Below are 24,755 nucleotides of genomic sequence, written 5' to 3'. Positions count from 1 at the left end.
ATTAAATTTCTTACATTAAAAATAAAATATTATTAATTTTCTTAAATATAAATACATAATATATAACATAAAATAATTATTTTATTAAAAAACTATTGATTTTTCAATAATATCGTAGAGAACTTTTGGATTTTTTAATCAATGTCGATTATAAAAAGAAAATTTGCTCGATTAGACAACTATAAATTTCAAAATTCAAATCGATTTTGTCCAATTTTGTTTACTTTTAGAACGAAATATTTTAAGATATCTATTCATTTATTATTTTCCACCATGTTTTCAATTTTATTTAACAGGCCTATATGTTATGGCTTTTTTCTTAGAAAGGAAATTTTAATCATAAAAAATTACCTTATCAAGATGGCGGAAAAACTACTTTCGTTCTACTATTACCTTTACTAGATGGCGTTATTCATCGATGTGCAATGATGTATAGTGGGTGTATGTATTTCTAGGTTGATACAAACAAATAGCGGATATTTAAAATGACATCTTTTGTAAAGATCGATTTTAAATTCTTTATATGCACGTAGAAATAATAATTATAATTTTCTAAGAAACGTACAATAATATTCTAAAATCAATTTTTAATCTGTAGCAATGAGTGAGTTTAAAGTTCATCATCTAATTGTGGAATTAATTGGTTTATTAGGGTGAGGATAAACTTCTGCTTATACAATTTGTAAAAATTATATTTATTTTCATTATACAATGATAATAACATTGTCATAAAGTGATAATGAAGAAGATTTTATATAGTACTTTCATATTTTATTGTTTATTAGATCCACAGCTGCACCAGAAAAGTTTGTAGAAAGATTACAAAAAGAAAGTACTGTAACCACAGGAGCCTTAAACGTTATTGCCTCTCAGAGTTGTGTTCGTCGTTTAACTAAAGCTTCACCATTTCCAGAATTGTTCTTACAAAAATATGAAGAACTTAAATCTAAAAAGTAAATAATCTTACATATTTAATAACATATTTCTTATAAGTCGATAATTTAGGAAACAATACAAAGAGTTATATTTTACAGGGTAGATTTATTAGGCCCATTTATGCAACTTTTGGAATACATATCTGGAGATAAAGAATTAAGAACTTGTTTGGCAAAACACGCAACCGTATTATCAGCACCTAAAACTTCTCCTATTACAAAAGAAGACTTACCACAGGTTTGTTGTATATTTATATAAATTTATTTCTTCTATTCATATGAAGTTTTTTGTTCCTTGCTATACGTCATTTTAGCACAAATAATACTTTCTATATTACAGATTTGTAAAAATGTAATAAAGGCTGCTGTAGAAGGAGAAAGAAAATTAAATAAGCAAGTTGTTTCAGTCGTTAAAAAAAGTGATGCTGCTTTGAAACATAATTGGATAACAGAAAGACCTCGTATGTCTTGGGACTTTCATATCGAAGGAAATACAGGACCATGTCAAAGTTTGTAAATTCATACTGCTAATAATTATATTATATCACTTCAAAAGTACATATATTTTCAAAGGATCAGTAATATTTTGCAGAAGTCGTACCAATTGTATCTCAAGAGTCTATACTCCTCTGGGATGTTTTATATTGTTTGAAAGGTATAGATGGAACTTACATTGTTTCCGAACCTTTAACAAATTCTTATGGTGTTAGAACATTCAGTATATCATCTGATGTTGGTAAGGCTCTATGTATTATTTTTTGTAATTATTTAAAAAAAAATATTAATTTCAATTTGATTTAGGAATATCATTTAAACAAATGGTTCAACAAATACTTCCCTTGGCATCTTATTACTCTATGACAATTAGGTTCGTTGAAGAAAAAGTTTCATCAGAAGATGGGCAAGTGAATCATGCCTTAAGAGGAGCTATAAGATGTTTATTAAAAGATTATTTGGTAAATAATAGAAATACTATAATAATCATATATAAATATTAATTTAATAATAATTTAATTGTAATACTCTAATTTCAGTTATTTATTGTACAATTGGAAATGGAACATATTCGCAACAAACTTAATTTGCAAAAATTATGGTTCTATATTCAATCTACTATGTCCACTATGTTTATACTATCACAAATTACATCCACAATATGCAAGGTTAATGGAAATGTGCCAACTTCAATTCGATTAATATAATTTTAATTTAGTAAATATTATTTTTATTCTAACTGATATCAATATTTCTTGCTTTTAGGCAAATGCTCGAGGTGGAAAAGTATTAAGTCTTCTTCATGAACAAGCAAATAATATAAGTGGTGAACCAAAATCCAAAGAATTATGTTTATTTTTAATCCATGCAGCTAGTGTTCCTTATATGCAAATATTAGAAAAATGGGTTTATAAAGGTGTAATTCGTGATCCATATGAAGAAGTACGTATTGTATTCTTTATGATTGTTTTTATAGTATTTATTGCTTTTTTGTAATGTATATGTTCAACAGTTTCTTGTAGAAGATAATGAGCTTATTCAACGAGAAGAACTTCCTGTAGATTACTCTGCAGATTATTGGGAAAAGAGGTATACGATGAGACCAGAAAGAATTCCAATATTCTTAAGTGATCATGCTCAAACAATTCTTAGAACGGGAAAATATTTTAATGTAATCAGACAATGTGGTACGTTTTCAATTGGTTTTTTTAATAGTATATTTATATTACTTTTTATTGAATTTTTTAAATATATATAGGAAAAACAATAAAATGGGGTAAACAAGAGCCTTTTACTTATCAGCATAAAGGACAACAATATATTGCTGCAATAGATAGAGCATATTCAGAAGCAGCAAAGACTTTATTAGAAGTCTTGATGGAAGAGAATGATTTAATGGGTAGATTACGTAGCGTGAAAAGTTATTTTCTTTTAGCTCAAGGAGATTTTGTGGTAATTTGTATATTAATTAATGAAACTTATAAATTCATATTCTGTATATTGTTTATTAATATTATCTTATATTTTAAATATGTGTGATTTAAGGTCCAATTTATGAATTTGTGTGAGGCTGAATTGAACAAAAACATGTACGATATTGTTCTACATCGTATAGCATCTCTTCTTGAAGTTGCTTTACGTATGTCTACTGCTGATTTAGATCCATACAAAGATGATCTAAAGCCAGAACTTCTTCCTTATGATCTACAGTTTCAAATGTTTAGAATACTTTCTATACAGACGCGAGAAGAAAGAGGTAATTCTTATTTTCATATTTATTAATCACTAATCATAATAAATATTAACAATAAAGATTATTTCTCTTTTAGAATATTGCTTTCAAGCAGATAAAACATTAACTGGATTAGAAGCATTTGTATTTAATTATGAAGTCAAGTGGCCTGTTTCTTTAATTATAAACAGAAAAGCAATTGCATGCTATCAAATGTTATTTAGACATTTGTTACATTGTAAATATATTGAAAGAATCCTATGTAGGTAAGAAAATTTTATTTATTAAATATAAAATAATTATATTGTAAACTTATACTCTTGATAAATATTGTATACACATGTTTAGAGATTATAATTATTTTAAATAATTACAAAAAATTACAGAGTATGGATCAGTAATAAAATAGCAAAAACCTTCACACATGAAGTAGCTATGGCATATAGACAGTCATTTTCACTAAGGCAACGGATGCTAGATTGTATTCAACATTTGGAATATTATATGATGGTTGAAGTTATAGAACCAAATTGGTTAACATTCATAAATAAAATGAGCAAAGTAAGTTTTAATTTTTGAAATATTTTTTCAATTATATTTTTCACTTTTCTTTTTTTTTGTTAGGTTTGTAATGTTGATGAAGTTCTTAGTGTCCATCAAGATTTACAAGATAGTTATTTAAAAGAGTGTATGCTAACAGATCCTGATCTTCTTGGTTGTATTACTGGAATTTGTGCAACTTGCATTGAATTTTGCAACTTCATGCAGGTAAGTTCATAACATATTATGTAGTTTGTATGGCTTTATTCACTTATAATATATATGCTTTTAATGATGTTATACAAACTCACACATAGTTTGTTGTTTTATTATTTGATTGATCACGCTTATAAAACAGCTATCTTTTTGCAATATGCAAAAATACACAGAATATGAAAAAAAATATTTATAGCTCATTTATTAAAACGATTCAATAATATTGCCATTATTATGACAAATATTTTTATTTTAAACGAAACAAAATACTTGTGATAACTTGGTATTGTTTGTAAAGCCACAGTAATTTTACATGGCATAGCATAGTTAAATAAGGTGACAATTATTATAAATATCATTTAATGATATATCAAAAGGTTTGATTAAAGATAATAATTGTAATAAGTTAAATTTTCATATTTTGCTAATGTTAAGCGTATGAGCCGTTACTACATAGATGCTGAATTGACTTCCATGATTGGTACCAATCAAGATGATGTCTATGAATCTGAGGTATATTGTTAAAATTATAAGTTTGCTTTATCAATATGCATTTTTTAGTGTAGAATCATGAAGCTTGTTTCCAGCAAATGAGTATATTATTTTAATATATTTTTTGTTCATCATTTCACTCATCTGCAAAAAATAAATAAATTTACCATTTTTATTAATTTTCAAACCTGCATGATATTATGTTTCATTGATGTAGGTAGTTAAAGTATTGGTTACGAATAAAAAATATTTTTCTTTGTTTTTTAATATAGAGAGAGAGAGTTTTCATTTATCTTTATTTTTTAAATCTTTTAATATATTTATAATGGCACTCTATTTTTATCATTAATTTTTCAATATAAAAAAAAAATATTAATGTATTCAGTTTTTCTCGCATTTTTAAAATTTATGCCTAAAGATGTTATATTTACAATTATTTTAGTGTCGAACATATGATCTGAAAATGGAATTGAAAAATTACTATAGTAATGTATTAAAAACATTACTTTGGCTTTATAAATTATACTTAATACAAAAACATTAAGTGTATATATTTTATTATTCATATGAATACATTTGCCTCATTTTTTAAATATTTTTCTATAAACTTGTCACTCTATACAGTTTAATATATAATATACCTTCTGTGAAATATATATTTATTATCGTATAAATTTTCACAATTTTTTCGTAGTTATAAAATCAATAAACTTAACACCACTGCATTACATAATATGCACACATTAAAATTATTAGAGAAAACAAATATTACAATTATCTTGATGATCGTTGTAGTTGACCATTAACTGTATATACAATAATGATGTATATCTTATAACTTATAATTGTTTTTTAACACATTTAATAAATTTTGTATAATTTTTTAGTTGTATTGGAAAACATGATTATGCATTATTACTTTTTATTCATCTCCAAAGATAGTATTAAATGTGTTAAAAATGAAAATGTAATTTCCTATTTGATGCTTTTATCACAGAAAATTGAATATTTTATTTAAATGTAGAGCAAAATTACAGTGGACTTGCAAGATTCTGGTTTACTCTCACATAAGTATATTTATTTGTCTCATGATTATATTTTATTTTATTTTATTATATTCTATTATGATAATTTAAAAGATAAATATCTTTGCCATAATATACAATTTATTATTAATATTTGAGTTGTAAATGAATTTTGTGACAACGAGCATGTATTATTATGGAAATAATATTTAATATATTTTTGTATTTATTAAATTTAGATTTTTGAGAAAATAACAAGAGTTGAAAATTTAAATTTGAATTTAGGATTTATTGTGCATTATTTTGCTTGATGGTATTATTATTTTATGTGGTAATATAACAGATTGATTATTTAATTTATAGTATCAAATATTTTAAATAATATTATAGAGAGATTCTGATTTAAAATATGCTTATATTTCTTTCTATAATTCTTAACATATGTAACTTATAAACTAAACATATATTAATTCATTTTCTAGTATTTTTGTTCTATAATGCAGATAAATGCTTATAAAATTACATAGTAAATATATTATTTATAATAATATTAAAATAATATCTCTATGATTCATTATTTAGGTGGAAGCTGGTTCAATCTCAAAAAATTGTACACCAAGTTTTGAAGAAACTATTCTTTCATTGGATAACAAATTTACAGAAGCATTAATGCGTTTATTAGATAGAATTTGTGATTTAGGTTGTGATAATAATAATGAAAAACTACTTAATGTTCTTTGTCGGTGAGATTTTTTTAATTTTTTTAGATATTATTAATGAAAATATGTATATTTGTATATATTATTCTATCAAAATCTCTTCTTAAATATTTTATATTATAATTGATTTTATATTTAGGCTGGATTTCAATTTGTTTTATACCAAAATTTTGGTTCAACGAGAGAAAGATAAAACTGTCACACAACAAGATGTTTCTGGATAGGCAGATCGTTATTATCACGAAAATTATTTGGAAAGGTATTCAATATTAATTTCTAAAAATAATTAATATTTTATAAAATGAAGTAGATAGATCAAAGTGTAAAAAAAATATACTTTTCTAATACATATTTGTATGAGAACAACAAGAGTACTGTATATATATTTAATACAAAACATGTTATTTTGATTTTTAGCTTACAGAATAGAATTCGTTAACAATGAAGTGTGTGTACGTGCATGCGTGCGCGCGCGTATGTGTATTTCATTGTTAACGACGGTGTCATCAATATTTAAATGGCACATTTCTAAGAGTATTATAAACAATTATAATTTTTTGTTATCACTTACATTCTTATCAACAATCGAATTTTAATATTACATTGACTCTTGAACTGAATCTTGTATTTCTATATTAAGATTATTATTTTCCATTGCACATTTAACTATATTTAGTGTCGATTCGATTGTAACCAATTTTTCTGCCATTTGTTCTAACATAGCGAATACTTTTTCATTTTCCGATATCTGTTTCTTACGCAATAAAATTTCTTTAGCTTTTTTAACGACATACGAATCTATCCTTAAAATAGCTGAATCCGTATTAGAAACATTAGGAGATAAACATTTTCCATAACAATTATCGGGACAACAAACTTCAAAATTATCATGAGATTTAACAATAAGTTTTCCATCCTTTAAATAATTAGGAAACAAAAAAATTCTTTTTACGAGAAAACCTAATGGATTACATGTATATGAACTTATGCCAGATAAAAATCGTGATTTACGTAAAAAAGGTGCGCCTGTAGCAACATTTTCGATATAAGAAATGAGACGTATTCTGGAAATCAAGCCGATAAGTTCAGCCTTTCCAAGAATGTCGGCGGTATCGCTGACTGCTAAACCATTTAGCAGATTAAACAATACGATGGCTATTAAAAATACAAATAATACGAAAACAAAACGACTGAGTACTGGATGCGACATGAAGGGTATATCATCGGCATCGAACTCTCCGGTAAGCATAATTATAGTTTTAAAAAGTGAGTGTCCTGGATCGGGAAAATTCTCATCGCCACCGTCCTTAAAGAGAGTAAAGAACGCAAGAGCAAAGGCTAAGATAAGAAAAGCATAAAGAAATAGAAAACGCATGAAGTTCCATGATACTGTCTTGAACATTTGAATACCTGTAGACATTCTTGGATATTGTCCAATTAGAATAACAACTTCCCACGCTGATACTAATATAGCCACTGCTCCGACTTCCGGACCAGCCCCATTTAATAAACACGAACCTAAAATGATCAGGATCATTTCTAACCAGTTTTCTAAACTAGATATATAGTAACAAGGTGAAGAAACTAATTGTATGATTTCTCTAATGGCAAGAAAAAACAAGGCTACTGATGTCATGACCCATAATAGATCCCCTCTTTGCCATCCAGTGTACACGATATATTTCAACTCTTTGTCATTGCTTTCATTTAGTTTTGTGTCAGTCTCATTAGATGTTATACCATATGTCATACGTAAAATGTATGTATTGAGTAATATGTAAAATATTACGTAAAAAGCAAAATTAAGATAAAAGAGATGTCGTATCCTATACCATTTAAGATGCAAAAAGGACGATAAAAGAGGATGTTTTAGAAGATATTTTAACGCACTATTTTCAGACATATATCGAAACGTATCCATCTCGCAATATTTGGGAGAAACGTAAGAACTTTTCGCACTTCGATCTCGTATGTGAGATGTATCGTGAGGCATTAAACATCGATAATTAAACTCGATAGTATACTCATTCGTACGTTCCTTTCTTGTTTGAAGACAATCGTCGAAATATTCGACTAAAGTGTTTAATGGAATGTCAGCAATCGGTGGTACATTGAATTTATTCATATGTCCTATGTAACTTCCTTTTTCTAATAATAAACTTACTGCTTCGCGAGAACCTGCTCTTGCTGCATAATGCAACGGTGTATTTCCTTTGTCTAAACAATAAAAATATCTATATCATATCAATATCATTTTCATTTTTTAAATTATTTACGTAATTTCAATAATACTTACTGTCCGTACAACGGACATCGATATTATCTTGATCAAGAATCAATTTCAAACATTTTAGACGATCAGTCACATCCGATCGCTGTTTCTCAGGCATTCCAAGTTCTAAACAAGCATCGATAATAAGTTCATTAGCAAGTTCGCTATCGTGTTTTAGTAATTCACGTAAAATATCGCAATTAGCTTGTTGTATGGCTATAATAGCTGCTTTCGACAAGTCAAGTGTATCTCCATGCGTTCTATCAAGTAATTCTTTAACGATTCTGTAAAAATTACGTTCGGTTGCCATTTCTAGTAACTCATTGATATCATTAATTAAAGAATCGTTATTAAATTTTTCTAGATATCTTAAGAAATTGATTTCATCATTTGCATTAAGAAAATATCGAAGATTGTGAACCGAAAGATCTCTTGTTCTTGCTGGTGGTAATATCATATCAGGTAATTGTTTCTTCAAAACTTCACGAGTCATTTGACCATTGTAATCTTTGTAACTATCCAAATCAAGAGATTGTTTGCTCTTTTGTTGTATCACATTGACCATATCTCTTTGACCTTTCATAGCAGCCAAGTGAAGGGCTGTAAGACCTTTGTTATTAGGGATGTTTGGACTTGCACCATTCTCAAGAAGTAATTCGGCACATTCTAAATGATTTTTTTTAACAGCCATATGAAGTGCCGTTTGTTGAGCAGCTTCTATGTTTGGATTGATCATACGGTTACTTAATAATACTTTCAACGTAGTTACGTGTCCATTTTCAACGGCGAAATGAATAGGTGAACGATTATGAGCCTCGTTAACTCTATTCGGATTTGCACCGTTTTCTAATAATAATTCAACGAACTCTGCTCGCCCACTTTTACATGCAACATCTAATAAAGTTTCTTCTGAACGATTTGGATAAACGTAATTCACGTTGACGATTGATTGTTGCTTTTTCGAAGTTTGCCCAAGAAGATTTTTAAAGGTTCTTAAATCGTTTACTCGTAAACTTTCCATTAAAAGTTTGTACAGTATTTGTATTCCTGCAACAGGTTGATTGTGTTCACGTAATAAATGCATCTGTAATATCTCTTCTTCTGAATCCATTTTAGTTTTACGATAAGAGATTTCGAAATAGTTTCTGTAAATATAAACAAAAGATGTAAACAAAATTATTATTTTAATTATTATTTAATGTAAATAAAAAATATTTTTAAATCATTTCCACGTATGTAATGCTTTATATTAAGCATGGGTAATATCGTAGTAGGGTCCTGACAATGACGTCATCTTGATACAATTAAAGCGTTAAGTAAATTTATTTTCAAACAAACATATGTAAACTTATTATAATAACGATATCAAGATCTTATGTGTGTTCCTTAGATATTTAATACTATTAAAAAAAAAGAATTTATCTTCAAAAATATCATTTCAAACAATAACATTCATCACGATTCTATAGTGGTGATGGTCATGCCATCCGGATGAGCATTTCCTGTCGTTGGCATTAATTTGGATTTCGAACGTAACCATCAGTGTATTTGTCGAAAGATAAGCGAAGATATATTTTCCATAAAACTTTGACTAAATTAACTTTCATTTTATCATTTTATCATTTTATATTATTATTATTATTATTATTATTGTTATTATTATTATTATTATTATTATTATTATTATTATTATTATTATTATCATTATTATTATTATTGTTGTTGTTGTTGTTGTTGTTGTTGTTGTTATTATTATTATTATTATTATTATTATTATTATTATTATTATTATTATTATTATTATTATTATTATTATTATTATTAGTATTATTATTATTATTATTCATATTGCATTAGACAAACCTTTTTATATCAATAATTATAAACAAATAATTTAATTATTGATCGTATTAATATTCTGATCTTTTCCCGAGTTCGATTTTCGATCTTGTATGAAAATAAAATATATATTAAAGAAAAGGAAACACTGTAATTCACTTTTTTATAACATTCAGAAAAATTCTACTTAAGGAATATATATGTTAGAATAATAACACTATATGAACTGACGTATGTACATGTATGATAATTAATTGATGTTAAATTCGGCTAATTACAACAAATATAATATATGCGTATAAAATTCATACCGAGAAGAAGTAAAACTTCTTTGTATGGTTAGTACCACCTCGAGCAGACTGACATCACGAAACAGACACTACTGACCGGTTGTGATGTCAGCGTAAAAAGAGAGAGGGGAAACGCACACACCATGCTTAAGTGTCAGATACTGGTCGAACAGTAGTTCTTTTGACGTTACCAGGAACGCATATATGTAGTAGATATCTGTAATAAGAATGTATATTCGCACCTTAGAATATAACACTTGTGTTACAGTAACCGAATACAATATTGATCAACTATTAAATGCAATATCGATTTTATATTGAACATTTACATTTAATGATTTAGTCAATCTATACGAATTTATTGTTTCAATTCATTTACTATTCAGTACACGTACAGCAGAAATTGACATAATAGTCAGCTTATTATTTCAATAATCACGCGATTCACGTTATGCTAACATCATTAAATAAGTTAATTTAAAAATTTGTTGTTAATATTAAAAAAAAAATAAAATAATTAGGAATACAGCGTTCAAACGTTTAAATTCAATTATGTTAAATAAGATACACCTACAGCAACAATTTTATAATCAGAAATCTTTTAAGCCGATGAATCATGATCGAGTTATATAAATATTGATCGCATTTTCTGATTTTATTTTTACAAGGACGTTTTTCTATTCCACGATGGATCATCGTAATTACAAATAGATCCTTTATGGTATCGGTTTGAAAAAAAAAAGAGACATACTCAGTTATCGTATTTTATAAATGTCATGTTTGACTGATTACAGTACTGACATATACACAGATGTCTCCTTGACTCCTTTATTGGATATACTACGTTTCGCAACCTACGCACCCCAATACTGATCCTCGACATTTTTAGTCTTGCCTTATCCTGTGCTCAGGACAAAAATCAGCTAAAATTAGGAACTCACGCCATCCGATGATGTACCAAAAAAGATAACTTTGTATAATGACTTACAAAAGATCGTAACATTTAATTATATTTTAAGAATAAGAAAGTGTATATTATAATCATAAAAATAAGAGAATACAAAAATTTAATGTCTTTGATAATAAGTTGTTGCAATGTTCGAAGATAAACGTAATTAATAACTTTTTAAATTTGTTTGTAGATAACACAAAGGATGAATCAATATTTAAACTTATCATATATAGATATATAACAAATAATTATAAAATTGTTGATCAATAATTGTAAATGATATAATGATTATATACATTAACGGATACATGAATTATATACATTAACGGATTATGATCAATTATTAAAAATTATATGATAAATAATTTATTGTAATTACATTTCTATTAATAAGAAATCAAAATTACTTTTCACAGTAATATTTATATTAACATTTCGTTTAGAGATAAAGTATGAAATTATAAATATTAAGAAAAAAAAGAAAAAATAGAAGGTCAAAGAAAGATAGTAAGAGAGAATGCGAAATCGAGAAGGGCGCCTGCGTTCAGAAGTTATGATCATTTTAGTAGTAGGGGAAGCGCTCAGGGAAACGAAACGAGCAATACCGAGATACGTCTACACGTGTTAAGGACTTTTACGCTTCAGTCGTAGCTTGACGCATCTCAGGAGTAGTAGTGGTATCCTCGTTAAGAGAACGGTGCTGTCTCATTCTTTCTTCAACAACCGATTAAATACACGAACGAATATCTGATATCCAAATAATTATATATCTAATTATAGTAAACTCCCTCGCTTGTTTTCTTCGTGCAGCTCTTACAATTAGATCCTTGGTAAGCATTTTATCTGTGTCATGCAAACACATTTTTATCATTTTGTTTAACATGTCAGGTATCGCGTGTAGGATTTTTTATCGGAAGTTTGACGAAAAATCGAAGCTATGTATATTTATCAGAAGGACTCATGTTATATGATCTATAATATTATAATCAGGATTTAGAATCGTTTATATGATTTCACGACTTTTTTTATATTCATTGTTTTTTTATATTTATTGTTTTTGCTGCAAATATAAAATCTATAAAAAAAAAGATCTATTTGATAATAAAATAAATAAATTTATTAGAATATTTTACCGTAATTTATAATTTTTTCTCTTTTCTTTTCGTATAGTTTTCATACTTGTAAAAAGTTCGGAATAAGATATAAAGGTATTCCGTTATCGTCAGAGATATTTTGAAACGCTGACTCTTTAAAGTATTATGCCATCGATGGTAAAAGAGCGTATTAATAGCGTTTACTTGTATATAGCATGATTAAGATTATATCATACTTTATTAATGTCTTTTCGATATTTAACAAATTAAAAGTTTTCATTTGAAATCTAATCGTGATGGAGATTAAATAAAAATTTTTTATCACAATACGATAATATATTATATGAAAAATAGGCGTCAGTGATTTTTTGTGAAAAAATATTTACATTACTTCCTGCAAAATATTTCATACTCATTTTGGTCATACTCGGTCTATAGAAACGTCCATATTTTACAGTGTTTTCATTCCCATATTCGGATAATCATATTCAATATATATATACATATATATATTGAATATATATATATATATATATATATATATATATATATATATATATATATTCATGTTTCCTTAGTATAAGTACATATATACAAGATATATATATATATATATATATATATATACATATATGTATATACTTACGCATATGTTTATTTCTATATACTTAACGTATAGTTGTACGAGAATTATCGATCAATGACTAATCCAGAATTCTGTGAATTTTTATCGATCGTTCTTCAAATCTAATATTTTAATATTTTATATATAATATTTAATATTAATATAAATTAATGATTTAGTAAACACTGATATAGTAAATTAGTCTACATATATATATATATATATATATATATATATATAAAATATAATTTTAAAATATTATATAGTATCGAATCTCAAATGTATTAGATGGACCGGAAAGTAATGTCGTTTCTGCGCATGTCGATATTTGATTGTTAAAAATTGTTAAAATATGTTAAAAATTTATTCGTTGGAATTTAATTTAAGAAAGCGACATTACTTTCCGGTCCGCCTAATACTATACATACGAATTATGACATATATATATCGGATAGCGAAAACGTTTTAATCATATTAATAACTTATAAGTAAATGATTAGCTTACTTACATATATTTATCATATTCAAATTTCTGATGAAGAAGTATTACAGTTGATGCATTAAACTGATAATAATAATGTATTCGATCGCTTTTTTATTTTTATTATCCGCGGTAACATGCACTAGTAACAACGTAAAGATCCATCATAGCGTATCTTTTAAATAAATTATCATAAATTATCACAAATTATCATAAATGATATTATTGTGTTGTTTGCTTTTCAATATGTTCAACCACGATAATTCCGGTATAGTAAAGTTACAATGAATCTCTAAATAATAGTAATGACATTATAATAATGGATAAAACAACTCGATCTATAATAGACATTAATCTATCCGCATTACCTATCTAAGATGTTATCGTTTTCATTGATGACACTGTAGCCTTGTAAGTTCAGTATGAGTCATGGTTGACCTGCATTTATTTGGACAATCTCCGATACCTTGCAATTCGTGATATGGGTCTTTAGCAAGAACACAAGAAGTGGGCGATTGTGAATACTCACCATGGGCATGTTCTTATATGGTTTGTCATGAGTCGTTTCTGTGACCAGAGTTTCGAGGTCATCATCATTACGCAATTCCCAATCACATTTAACGAACATCTTGTTGTTTGCTCTATAAGTATTGTAATCTTAAGGAACGTTCGTTTCAAAGGAATGTGCATAATCTTCGTTATATTGATTTATCATGGATTTACATGGATTTATCATGTTTAATAAAAACATGACAAAGTAGTATTGTATTAATTATAAAATTTAACTATTATTTTATTAAAAAGTTTTTATATTTTGTCATTAAAGTCATTATTTTAAATTTAATCGTCAAGAGAGAAGTCGTAATTTAATATTTTACATATATATATATGTATATATTTTTTTTTGTATAATATTTTCTAGGAAAATTAAAAAAGGAAGAAGCTTTTGACGATATGGGAGGATTAACGCAAAGGCCATGGACTCCTACGAAAAGGAGAGGTCCCATTGCTGCCGAGTACAGTAGTCCTGGACCAGCTTGTGTTACTTTACCACCACTTATCGGTACGTCTGGCTAAGAAAAAGATCTTCTGTCTGTGGATTATTTAAATGATATGTTCCTTATTAAGAAAATGACTATACAAATGCTAAATAGTCCATTACCAGATGAATCAATTTCTTTAATTCATTCGTATCCGTTTCTCCTTATGCATGGCGTAGAAAATCTATGCCAATCTCCTAGATAACGGTATAGAAAGTAGAACATCGAATTAATATTACGGAAAGAAAGATTTAATGACTCTATTGTTGATAGCTCGATATGAGAAATTTACACATCACGAAAATAAACCGATTACTCTTAAAATTGAAACTAATAATGAACAATAACTTTTTTTTTTCAATGCGTTCAGGAAAAACTGTACCGGATTCTAAACGAGGAAGGGCACCAGCATTTTCTTTTGGCAGCAGGTATCAATTTATTTTCATTAATAATTTATATGAAAGAAGATCAAATATTTAATAATTAAAAATAAAAAAATTGTCAAGTCTATATTAAAATTATTATTCCTATATGTATATGTATATGTATATGTAAATATATATATATATATATATATATATATATATTTCATATATAATTACATCAATATAATTATAGTTAATATAATTATAATATAATATATTATATATAAATATATATATATATTTCATAAATCTTATAAATTATTTAGACACATAGCTAGAAATGATAGTCCTGGTCCAGGACCTGGCCAATACAACGTATCTGGTCTCAGTGCAAAAGGTACGTATTATTAGGAAATAAATAAAAATAAAATCAATATAGACAAGACATAACATAAGAAAAATATAGAAATATTATGTATATATATTATGAAATCAATGCATTTTACGAGCAAGAAAACAGTCGGAATGTCTCAGTTAGCTTATCGATCAAACTCCGGAGTAGTAACATTCCGTAATAGTACCCTTTATCTGACTAACGAAAGTTCCTCAATTATCAATTATATACGTGCGTATTGAATTTTTAGGTAAAGATGCCGCACCTGCATCATCATTGCATGGCCGTACGAAATATTCGAAATTTGAAATAACCCCAGCACCAGGTGATTACAATCCAGAGAAAGCTGAAAAAATTACTTTAGATAATTCACCGAAATATTCATTTGGAACAAAAACGCGAATTCAGAAGATCAGTTGTACACCTGGTAAGCAATATATATATATGTATAATTAAATTTAAATCTCGAATTAAATAATAATGTCATAGGTATTCATATTCCACGCAGATAATTATTAAACAAATTATTAATATCATCCTTTTATTTTTTTTCTATTTTTTTATTTTTTTTAATTCATTTGTATTTTCATTAAAAAGAGAATCGACTTATGCGATTAATAAATCAAATCGAATATAATACAATTTTTGTATAAAAAAATTTCGTCAACGTGCACGTCGTAATTACGAATATCTCCCCTAATTACATCTCGTCCTAGCACCGAGTGATTATTGTACCGAAAACGTGAATTTCGACAAAGCCCCAGAATACAGTTTCGGCATAAGACCTACTCTGGATAAACCGAGTGACGTTCCTGGTAAATTATATATATCTACGCATGAAATAAATTGCAAACAAAAATTAATCGTGACTAATAATTATTTACAATTGCAATATATATATATCGTTCTATAAATACGCTTAGATAAAATTAGCTGCAATTAATTTAACAAAATTATATACTAATATAGAATAAATAAATTTATTGAATTAGATCGATTAAATTTGACAAAATTTTACATATATATTTCATTTTCATAAAAATCCTAATATATAATTCTCTTATATAAATAAGTACATTTCAGATATGATACTAATTTAATTTATGCTTTAACTTAGGATGATTTTCCGTTTAAATAAAAAAAAATCTTTGCGACATTACGTAACAACACGATCATCAATATCAAAATTTAAAAAAACGGACAGGCACTTAATGCATTAGTACTGGATTTTAATCTATTTATAAAAAGGTTGATAAGACTATTTTGCATTAATAGTAAAATGTAGCTTCACACTTTGCTTATATATACTAATTAATTGATTCTTGGTGCACGTTTGTCACGTAGATAGCCTTCGATTGACTGTAAAACTAGGCAAATTGCTTTTTATTATATGTAAATTGAAATATCAAAAGATCGTAGTAATCATATATATATATATATATATATATATATATATATATATATATATATATATATATATATGTATTCTATTTACGTAGTTTGCTCTCTTGAAATAATATACTTCGTAACTTTCAATTAATTATAGCCGCTATAAAAAAAATAATGCATGAGTAAAACTATATATTAGTTAAAAACATAATTATTTGAAAAGTTATCATCAACGTTTCATAAATAAATACATAGATTCGAAGAAATCAATATAAAAGTAACATTTAATTAATTAATTAATTAATTAATTAATTAATTAATTAATAATAATAATAATAATAATAATAATAATAATAATAATAATAATAATAATAATAATAATAATAATAATAGTAATATAAAGTAAGTTATTATTTAGTTATGAAAAAATTGCAAAAAAAGTAAATGAATGCTAAAAGATGATTCAATTTTAATATACCCAGCTCCTGGTGCCTATTGCCCCGAAAAAGTAAAATTGAACAGTGCACCTCAATATAGTTTTGGATTGAGGACTCCGCTCGATAAATTAAATGATACACCAGGTAAAATATATAGCTGATTATTATATCGATTAGATAATGTCATAATTATATGGACTTTTTCCTAATAGCTCCAGGAACATATAGTCCAGAAAAAGTAAACTTATCTAAAAGTCCTCGATACAGTTTAACTGGAAAGGGTCATGAAGAAAAACCGGTCGATACTCCAGGTATATTATGATTTTCTATAAATATTTGATTAGCTTTTTTAATTTTCTAATATATATACAAAATATAAATATTTATAGCACCTGATACTTATCGCCCTGAAAATGTTAAACTGGATTTTGCTCCACAATTTAGTTTCGGTATTAAAAGACCGTTAGATAAAATTAGGGATACACCAGGTAGAAATTCTATAATTGTATAATATATAGAATATATATATATATATATATATATATATATATATATATATATTATAATTTATAATACATGCAATTCCAATTTTTAGCACCAGGCACGTACAGTCCAGAAAAAGTTAATTTGGAAAAAGGCCCTCAGTATAGTCTAACTGGCAAAGGCCCTGATGAAAAACCTAGTGATACTCCTGGTATGTTGACATCTAAATATCTGCAGAAAAATTATATTTCGTGATGAATATAATTATTGTAATAAAATGAGTATAATATCTATTATAGCACCAGGTACATACTGTCCCGAAAAAGTTAAATTAGATCATGCTCCTCAGTTTAGTTTTGGAATACGGACATCTCTTGATAAAATTAGTGATACACCAGGTAACTATACTGTGATCTTTTTTTACAATAACTTTAATTTGTTATATGAGACGTGTCATTGTTTTAATTTTTATAGCACCTGGCACTTATAGTCCTGAAAAAGTAAACTTAGATAAAGGACCACAATATAGTTTGAGTGGGAAAGGTCCTGCTGAAAAAATTGATGATATTCCAGGTATCATGCATAATTTTAGTATATAAATTTAATGTATAAACAAAAATATAACAAAATATTTTGTAATTTAATTTTAAGATGTATATCGTTCATTATCCACACAGATACTTAATAAATCTACTGATATATTATAAATAATTTTTTATATATACATATATTAATTGTTATGTAGCTCCTGGCACTTATTCTCCAGAAAAAGTGAATTTAGACAAAGCACCGCAATATAGTTTTGGTCTAAGAACTTCGCTAGAAAAACCGAATAACACACCTGGTATGTTATAAAAATATTATAAAATAATATAAATAAAGATTATTGTATTTTATTTATATTACAGCTCCTGGAACTTATGCTCCTGAGAAAGTCAACTTGAACAAAGGTCCTGAATACAGTTTAAGTGGAAAAGGCCTATCTGAAAAACCAAATGATGTTCCTGGTTATTTTAATTTTATATTTTTATAGATTTTATGCATTGATGATAAAATATAAATAATAACTTATGTTCTTTTGATAGCACCAGGAGCATACAGTCCTGAAAAAGTAAATTTAGCCAGAGGACCACAATTTACTATCTCCAGAAAAGGAATGTCTCAAAAATTAAATGATAATCCAGGTAATTATACTTTTTATTAATATTTATCCTTTTTTCTTTTTTTCCCTGTTTAACTATGACCGAATTAACACTTTAATTAAAAGACAATATTAATATCATCATTGACTTAATAGGCCCTGCCGATTACCATCCAGAGAAAGTAAATCTTCAACATAAACCTTATTTCTGTTTTGGTAGTAGAACACCTTTGGATAAACCTAAAGATACACCAGGTAACGGTGTGGATTACCCAATTGCTCTAATGCTTTGATATTACTTAAAAAAAAAACCCTTATCCTTATGCAAAATTTATATAATATTTATATGGAATAATTCTTTAATTATGTTACAAATAATTATATACTAATCAATCAATTATATGTTAGTGTAATTTTTTAACCTTCATTCTACAAACATACATCATTTTTTTTTTTGTTAACATTTTATGAAAGATAAGATATAATTATGAACTGAAGTGTATAATTAGTACATTGAATTAGCCATTGCGTATAGACGTAGACTATTTTTTATTCAAAGATATAAAAGGTGTAATCTATTTCCAGAGGTGCACGTTCAAAAAGTTTTTTATTTCATTTCAATCGCATATAATTTCAAATCGCTGTATTTAATAGGTCATATGTAATGCAAAATGTGTGTAATACATAATGCGTAATGCAAAATCTGACACATGAAAGTAAAGTAAGTTTTCGATAAAAAAATGTTTAATCCTAATAATGATATAAAATTTTTGTTCTAAGATTATGCTACTATATGATGTTTATAAACGATGTGCTATTACAAATTTTTGTTATTGTAAATTGACATTTGTTATTGTAAATTGATTATCTAGAATTAAGACTTATTAATTAAACTTAATTATATTTATCCGTCAATAATATACTATCTTATTTCTATGTTTTTATGTGATATTGATGAAATGATTTTCTGAAACACGCTGAAATAATATCTTTCTTTATATCTTACAGCACCTGGAACCTATTGCCCAGAAAAAGTTCAATTAAATAAAGCTCCTCAATTTAGTTTTGGTGTAAAACCACCTCTCGAAAAGCTCAATGATGTACCAGGTGGGAAACAAGTTTTTCAATAATAAATATTTGTAATTTTTAATTTAAGCAATATTATTAAAAATCTAACTGATATTAAAATCCATTAAAAGGTTTGAAAATTCGAATTTTATATATCTACATAATTATTATATTGTTCCCACTTCTTATTTAGCACCTGGCTCATATAATCCTGAAAAGGTAAATTTGAATAAATCTCCTCAATATAGTTTTGGATTAAGAACTGAAGTACACCAAACAGATATTATTCCAGGTAAGAAAAAATATATTTAAAAATAGTCAGTAGACACATGTAGAATTTTTGCTTAATATTTTTATTTGAAGGACCTGGTGAATACAGTCCAGAGAAAGCCATGCTTTTGCTAGAAAAAGCTCTACAATTCACTTTTGGTCTTAGAGCTCCAATAAGCAGATTAAATGATACTCCAGGTAATTAGAAATACCTGCTTATCTTAATAGTTTAATTTAACAAATGTAAGTGCTGTATATCACACTTAAGTATAGCATGCATTATGTATTTGCACTCTGTAGTAGTTGTTGATAGAAAATAATAAAAAATAATAAAAATTTATAATCAAAACGATATTAATCTTCTATAAAATCTATTCAATAAGTGAAATGTAATAAATATATTTTAACGATCAGCATAAGTCGATTTTTCTATATAAATAATCTTTGTTTTTCTCAGATTTCTTATATGTTAATTTCTTATATAATGAACTAATTTTGCATATCATTTATTTTCTTTTACTCATAGCACCTAATGTATATAACATACCTTCTGTCCTTGGTGCAACAAAAGAAGGAAATAAGAAGACAGCACCTGCATATTCAATTTCTGGTAGACAAAAGACTTTCGCAGATGAAAGAATTTTAGTCCCTGGTCCCGGTGCATATGAAACTACAAAACCAGATGCAGTTAGAATCAAAAGTCCAGCTTACAGCATAAGTGCACGATTTGAGTTACCAAGTGATAATTCTAAAATTCCTGGTCCTGGTGCACATTGTCCAGAAAAGGTATATAGATATTCTATCTAAAGTATAATAATATAATTTATAGAATATTAAAAATGAAAATTTATATAACAGTAATATTATTTCAGGTTCTTTTAGATGTTCCTCCAGCTCATACTTTTGGTATTAGACATTCACCATATATTTGCAACTTGAAAGATGTTGTTTATTGATTATAATTCAAACGATGCACGTATTATCTCATTTTTAAACTATAAAAATAGTTTTATTACATACACATATATATTCCCTAGATGTTTCATGAATTACAGAATAATTTTCGTATAAAAAATATTTTAGCCTAACTCAACAATGTTTAAAATTATATACATCATAAGGTATATTAGGAAATAATCTTTTATAACTTTTTGTTTTCTTTATTATATTACCATTTAAGTTTTTTGACAAATTATAAAAATATATTTATTCTTATTTCAATTAACATTCTCACATATACATTATGCAGACAATATTCTCTTTTTAAAATTAATTTCTATATTTATATCAAATTAAAGTAACAAATAATCATCATACATATAACTGTACTGTAGTTAATATATATATGCTGTTTTACAAATAAAGTAATATAAATTGTAAATAATTATTTCAGTTGTATTATTTATATTGTATATTAAAATTTATCTTGTACAAAATGTAAATATTTATTATATTTACATTGCATATTAAGATTTTAAAAAATACAAACTGCACAACAATATAATCATAAAATATTATGTTTATGCAGACTTTGTATGCGACAGCATAGATTAAAAAAATCAAGATTAATAGATATTATACAATTCATAAGATTAATATCAAGAAATAAAAAAGTAATATATAAAATATATAATATGCAATGAAATAAATGTAACCTGTGCAAATACATTCACTTTAACATAATAGGCGTAAAATTCATAGCCATTAAGTAATACAATAAATTATTATTTAAAAATCAAAATATTGTCTGTTTCATAATATTAATATTCTCATACTGACAAAATTTTTCATGAAGACTGCAAGGTACATTTGCATTTAGTATAAACACAATCTCCTGATATCCATGTAGATAGGAGTTCTAGATTATCATCTAGTAAAACAAAATCAGCATCAGCACCAAAATTTAATACACCTTTTTTAGATTCAATTTTTAGTGCTCTTGCTGGATGCAAGGTTGCAGCTTCTAAGGCTTCAACTACTGAGCAGCCTATACAATAAAACATAATAGAATTAAATTAATGTACTTATGATTTTGATGATATTACTCATTTTGTAAGAAATAATGTAATTACCTGTTGCTTCCTTAAAAATACGTACACATTCAGACATTTCAGCCACACTGCCACAAAGAGTATTTGTACCAGCAATATAGGCACGCCCTTTACGTACTTCTATATCAAGCTGGCCTAATTGATGTACACCTTCTTTCAAACCCAATGCTGATATTGCATCAGTTACAAGGACGAGTCCTTTTATTGTTATATGATAGATTTTAATATAGTGTAATAAAAAAGAACATAAGGAAATTAAAATAAAATATAAAATTTTATTAACCTTCAGGATGTGTTCTATGTGCAATTCTTAATGCTGCAGGGTGAGTATGAACACCATCAGCTATGATGCCAAAATGAACAATCTTTCCAGGTGGTATTTGATCGGATGTCAATAAGCCAACTAATCCTGGATCACGATGGTGGAACTATAAGATATAAAACAGATTATTAAATAATATTATGTTATACATTAAATTTAGTATATTTACTGGTAACATTGCATTGAAAAGATGTGTAATAAACGTGGCTCCATGTTTTACTGCTGCCTCTCCTTCATTTAAACTGGCAATAGAATGTCCTACAATGATAATATCAAAACCACTAAAATAAATAAAGAAAGAGAAATATGTGTAATGTAAAATAAATTCAAATAGAGTACAAGATACTTCAATAAACTTACCTACTGAAACTTTAATATTTCTTTTGCATAATTCATTGATTACAGACATGGCATTTGGAATTTCTGGAGCTAATGTAAGAAGACAAACATTATCCAAAATGCCATACATATCAATTAATGATTTAAATCCCTGCAATATAAAAATTATTTAATGAATAAATCTAATTTTTCAAAAAATTATTAGAATTTATTTTTATTACTCACATGTTCAAAATTTTTAATATATTTTGCAGGATGAGCACCTTTTTTATCAAGACTTATAAATGGACCTTCTAAATGAACACCTAATATAGTTGCTCCGTGATTACCACCGTTTTGTTTTTTTATCTTTGACAGTACTTTGTAATATGTATCACTAGGAGATGTAACTAATGTAGGACAAAATGATGTAACACCATATGCTAATAAATTTTTTGCTATCTTATTTATACCTTCTTCGACGTTCTCGATATTATGTGAAAAATCTATTCCAAAACCACCTATTTAATAAAAGTACTAAATAAATTTGTGATTACCAATAAAAATTGTTTATAGCATATAATTTGTATAACAATTTTATGTGCTGTTATATATCTGTTGAATTTTTTAAATCTCTTTGATATTTTTAGAAGATTGTTTTACTTGGTATTCATATTTCTGTCCTTTATGTCTTTCACCAGATAATTATGTATAACCTCTAGTTTATAACATTTATTTATATCATAATAATTATATCATTTTAATCATAATTTTATATCATAATAATTTATATCATTATTATAATAAAATATTAAAAACATGTCTAAAATTAATGTTTAATGTTATTTAATGATTATTACAAGGTTAAAATTATTTACAAAGAAGTAATAATAACGATAAAAATAATTGAATCGACATAAAAAATAACAGATATCACATATTGCAAAAATATAGATATGTTATCTTAAAGTACCGTTGATTTGTAAATCTATGTAACCTGGTGAAATTAGTGCGCCTTGACAATCTATTCTACAATCAGGTAAAATTTTTTCATCATAAAAAATCTTTTCAGGATTTATAATTTTTCCATCACGAACCCATAAATCTTCATTTATAATCTTGCCATCCCGTAGAATGTTACAATTGTGAAATTGTTTCAGTATCAATTTATTGTTATCCATTTTTGATACTCAAGAAAAGATATGTACGAAACTGACGAACCCAGTGTAATAAAAAAAAATTAGACTTTTATAATTAAGTATCAAGCCATTATCAGCGAACTTTTCTTATCAAACTGTTAGCCCACAAATGCCATTGACCTTCGAATTGTCAACATATTCAGAAGATGTCGCTAAAAACACATTAAATATTCAGTAAGGTCATGAGAATAATTAATATTATATGTAAGTAAAAAATATTTCTATTTTACCCAACACAGTTCTGTATTACAAAGGAAGTAATGTTTTTTATGTACAGTCTTTACACAATAATATTTAGAAGCATATAAATAAATTTGTAATGTATGTAGGTATATGTTTACTGTTTAATATATTGTATGGTATACAGAATATTACTTACCATACGTGTTGAGGTATGTGTTTGGAAACACTGATACATTATGCAAAACAATTAAAGCAAAAGCATCAACATAAAATTACTACCATATATATTTCATTAAAATAATATTAATGTTTTATTTCAATATCATATGGTTTATATTTCTTTTTTTCTTTTTTGTTTCAAAACAATCTTTAAAGAATTCAATAAAAA

The 24,755-nt window shown here is 26.3% G+C and overlaps 4 protein-coding genes across 10 annotated transcripts; 2 read left to right on the top strand and 2 right to left on the bottom strand.

Moving 5' to 3' along the window:
* The first annotated feature begins 428 nt into the window (after positions 1–428).
* LOC118447035 (gamma-tubulin complex component 2) lies at positions 429–6,703 on the top strand. 3 transcript variants are annotated; one of them, XM_085654983.1, is made up of 18 exons: positions 429–653; positions 786–953; positions 1,035–1,173; positions 1,276–1,444; positions 1,528–1,671; positions 1,737–1,891; positions 1,970–2,098; positions 2,196–2,372; positions 2,443–2,617; positions 2,689–2,882; positions 2,976–3,186; positions 3,260–3,428; positions 3,549–3,723; positions 3,787–3,930; positions 4,354–4,431; positions 6,018–6,178; positions 6,294–6,413; positions 6,572–6,703. In XM_085654983.1, the coding sequence occupies exons 1-17, from the start codon at positions 601–603 to the stop codon at positions 6,376–6,378; spliced, it is 2,526 nt and encodes an 841-aa protein (XP_085511109.1). In that variant the 5' UTR covers positions 429–600; the 3' UTR covers positions 6,379–6,413; positions 6,572–6,703. The 3 variants fall into 3 exon arrangements, with proteins under 3 accessions (XP_085511109.1, XP_035734315.1, XP_035734316.1); XM_035878422.2 differs by lacking the exon at positions 6,572–6,703 and having other exon boundaries at positions 6,294–6,444; XM_035878423.2 differs by lacking the exons at positions 4,354–4,431; positions 6,572–6,703 and having other exon boundaries at positions 6,294–6,444.
* Positions 6,704–6,742: 39 nt separating this feature from the next.
* pain (transient receptor potential cation channel family member painless) lies at positions 6,743–9,537 on the bottom strand. The gene is made up of 2 exons (XM_035878419.2): positions 8,451–9,537; positions 6,743–8,371 (listed from the first exon to the last, which is right to left on the bottom strand). Exons 1-2 carry the CDS (start codon positions 9,535–9,537, stop codon positions 6,753–6,755), a joined length of 2,706 nt encoding a protein of 901 aa, XP_035734312.2. The 3' UTR covers positions 6,743–6,752.
* A 2,548-nt stretch (positions 9,538–12,085) lies between these two features.
* LOC118447036 (uncharacterized) lies at positions 12,086–21,521 on the top strand. Of its 4 annotated transcripts, XM_085654996.1 has the most exons (22): positions 12,110–12,204; positions 12,288–12,337; positions 14,630–14,770; positions 15,118–15,175; positions 15,439–15,509; positions 15,757–15,933; positions 16,223–16,321; positions 17,378–17,476; positions 17,545–17,643; positions 17,722–17,820; positions 17,928–18,026; positions 18,115–18,213; positions 18,290–18,388; positions 18,561–18,659; positions 18,724–18,822; positions 18,901–18,999; positions 19,113–19,211; positions 19,965–20,063; positions 20,218–20,316; positions 20,388–20,492; positions 20,821–21,080; positions 21,167–21,518. In XM_085654996.1, exons 3-22 carry the CDS (start codon positions 14,662–14,664, stop codon positions 21,248–21,250), a joined length of 2,151 nt encoding a protein of 716 aa, XP_085511122.1. In that variant the 5' UTR covers positions 12,110–12,204; positions 12,288–12,337; positions 14,630–14,661; the 3' UTR covers positions 21,251–21,518. The 4 variants fall into 4 exon arrangements, with proteins under 4 accessions (XP_085511131.1, XP_085511129.1, XP_085511123.1 ...); XM_085655005.1 differs by lacking the exon at positions 17,722–17,820 and having other exon boundaries at positions 12,086–12,337; positions 21,167–21,521; XM_085655003.1 differs by lacking the exon at positions 16,223–16,321 and having other exon boundaries at positions 12,089–12,337; positions 21,167–21,516.
* Positions 21,522–21,846: 325 nt separating this feature from the next.
* Positions 21,847–24,313, bottom strand: LOC118447037 (N-acetylglucosamine-6-phosphate deacetylase). Of its 2 annotated transcripts, XM_035878432.2 has the most exons (8): positions 23,959–24,313; positions 23,459–23,506; positions 23,232–23,395; positions 23,028–23,157; positions 22,837–22,925; positions 22,629–22,773; positions 22,367–22,543; positions 21,847–22,281 (listed from the first exon to the last, which is right to left on the bottom strand). In XM_035878432.2, the coding sequence occupies exons 1-8, from the start codon at positions 24,164–24,166 to the stop codon at positions 22,082–22,084; spliced, it is 1,161 nt and encodes a 386-aa protein (XP_035734325.1). In that variant the 5' UTR covers positions 24,167–24,313; the 3' UTR covers positions 21,847–22,081. The 2 variants fall into 2 exon arrangements, with proteins under 2 accessions (XP_035734325.1, XP_035734323.1); XM_035878430.2 differs by having other exon boundaries at positions 21,850–22,281; positions 23,232–23,506.
* Between the last annotated feature and the right edge of the window lie 442 nt (positions 24,314–24,755).

The sequence above is a fragment of the Vespa mandarinia genome, chromosome 1, assembly GCF_050613455.1.
Source record: "Vespa mandarinia isolate Hongniang chromosome 1, ASM5061345v1, whole genome shotgun sequence".
Taxonomy (NCBI): domain Eukaryota; kingdom Metazoa; phylum Arthropoda; class Insecta; order Hymenoptera; family Vespidae; genus Vespa; species Vespa mandarinia.
The sequence above is the reverse complement of the archived record's forward strand: the minus strand, read 5'-3'. Positions and strand labels throughout refer to the sequence as shown.

Excerpts from the sequence above, each read along its gene's own strand:
- LOC118447036 (XM_085654996.1), top strand. The coding sequence starts at position 14,662 with ATGGGAGGATTAACGCAAAGGCCATGGACTCCTACGAAAAGGAGAGGT. Across the intron at positions 15,934-16,222 it reads GAAGATCAGTTGTACACCTG|CACCGAGTGATTATTGTACC; the intron begins GTAAGCAATATA and ends ATCTCGTCCTAG. Across the intron at positions 21,081-21,166 it reads GTGCACATTGTCCAGAAAAG|GTTCTTTTAGATGTTCCTCC; the intron begins GTATATAGATAT and ends ATATTATTTCAG.
- LOC118447037 (XM_035878430.2), bottom strand. The coding sequence starts at position 24,166 with ATGGATAACAATAAATTGATACTGAAACAATTTCACAATTGTAACATT. Across the intron at positions 23,158-23,231 it reads ATATTAAAAATTTTGAACAT|GGATTTAAATCATTAATTGA; the intron begins GTGAGTAATAAA and ends TTTATATTGCAG. Across the intron at positions 22,774-22,836 it reads TTTTCAATGCAATGTTACCA|TTCCACCATCGTGATCCAGG; the intron begins GTAAATATACTA and ends TATATCTTATAG.
- pain (XM_035878419.2), bottom strand. The coding sequence starts at position 9,537 with ATGGATTCAGAAGAAGAGATATTACAGATGCATTTATTACGTGAACAC. Across the intron at positions 8,372-8,450 it reads CGATGTCCGTTGTACGGACA|ACAAAGGAAATACACCGTTG; the intron begins GTAAGTATTATT and ends TTTATTGTTTAG.
- LOC118447035 (XM_085654983.1), top strand. The coding sequence starts at position 601 with ATGAGTGAGTTTAAAGTTCATCATCTAATTGTGGAATTAATTGGTTTA. Across the intron at positions 3,187-3,259 it reads ACAGACGCGAGAAGAAAGAG|AATATTGCTTTCAAGCAGAT; the intron begins GTAATTCTTATT and ends TTTCTCTTTTAG. Across the intron at positions 4,432-6,017 it reads ATGATGTCTATGAATCTGAG|GTGGAAGCTGGTTCAATCTC; the intron begins GTATATTGTTAA and ends TTCATTATTTAG.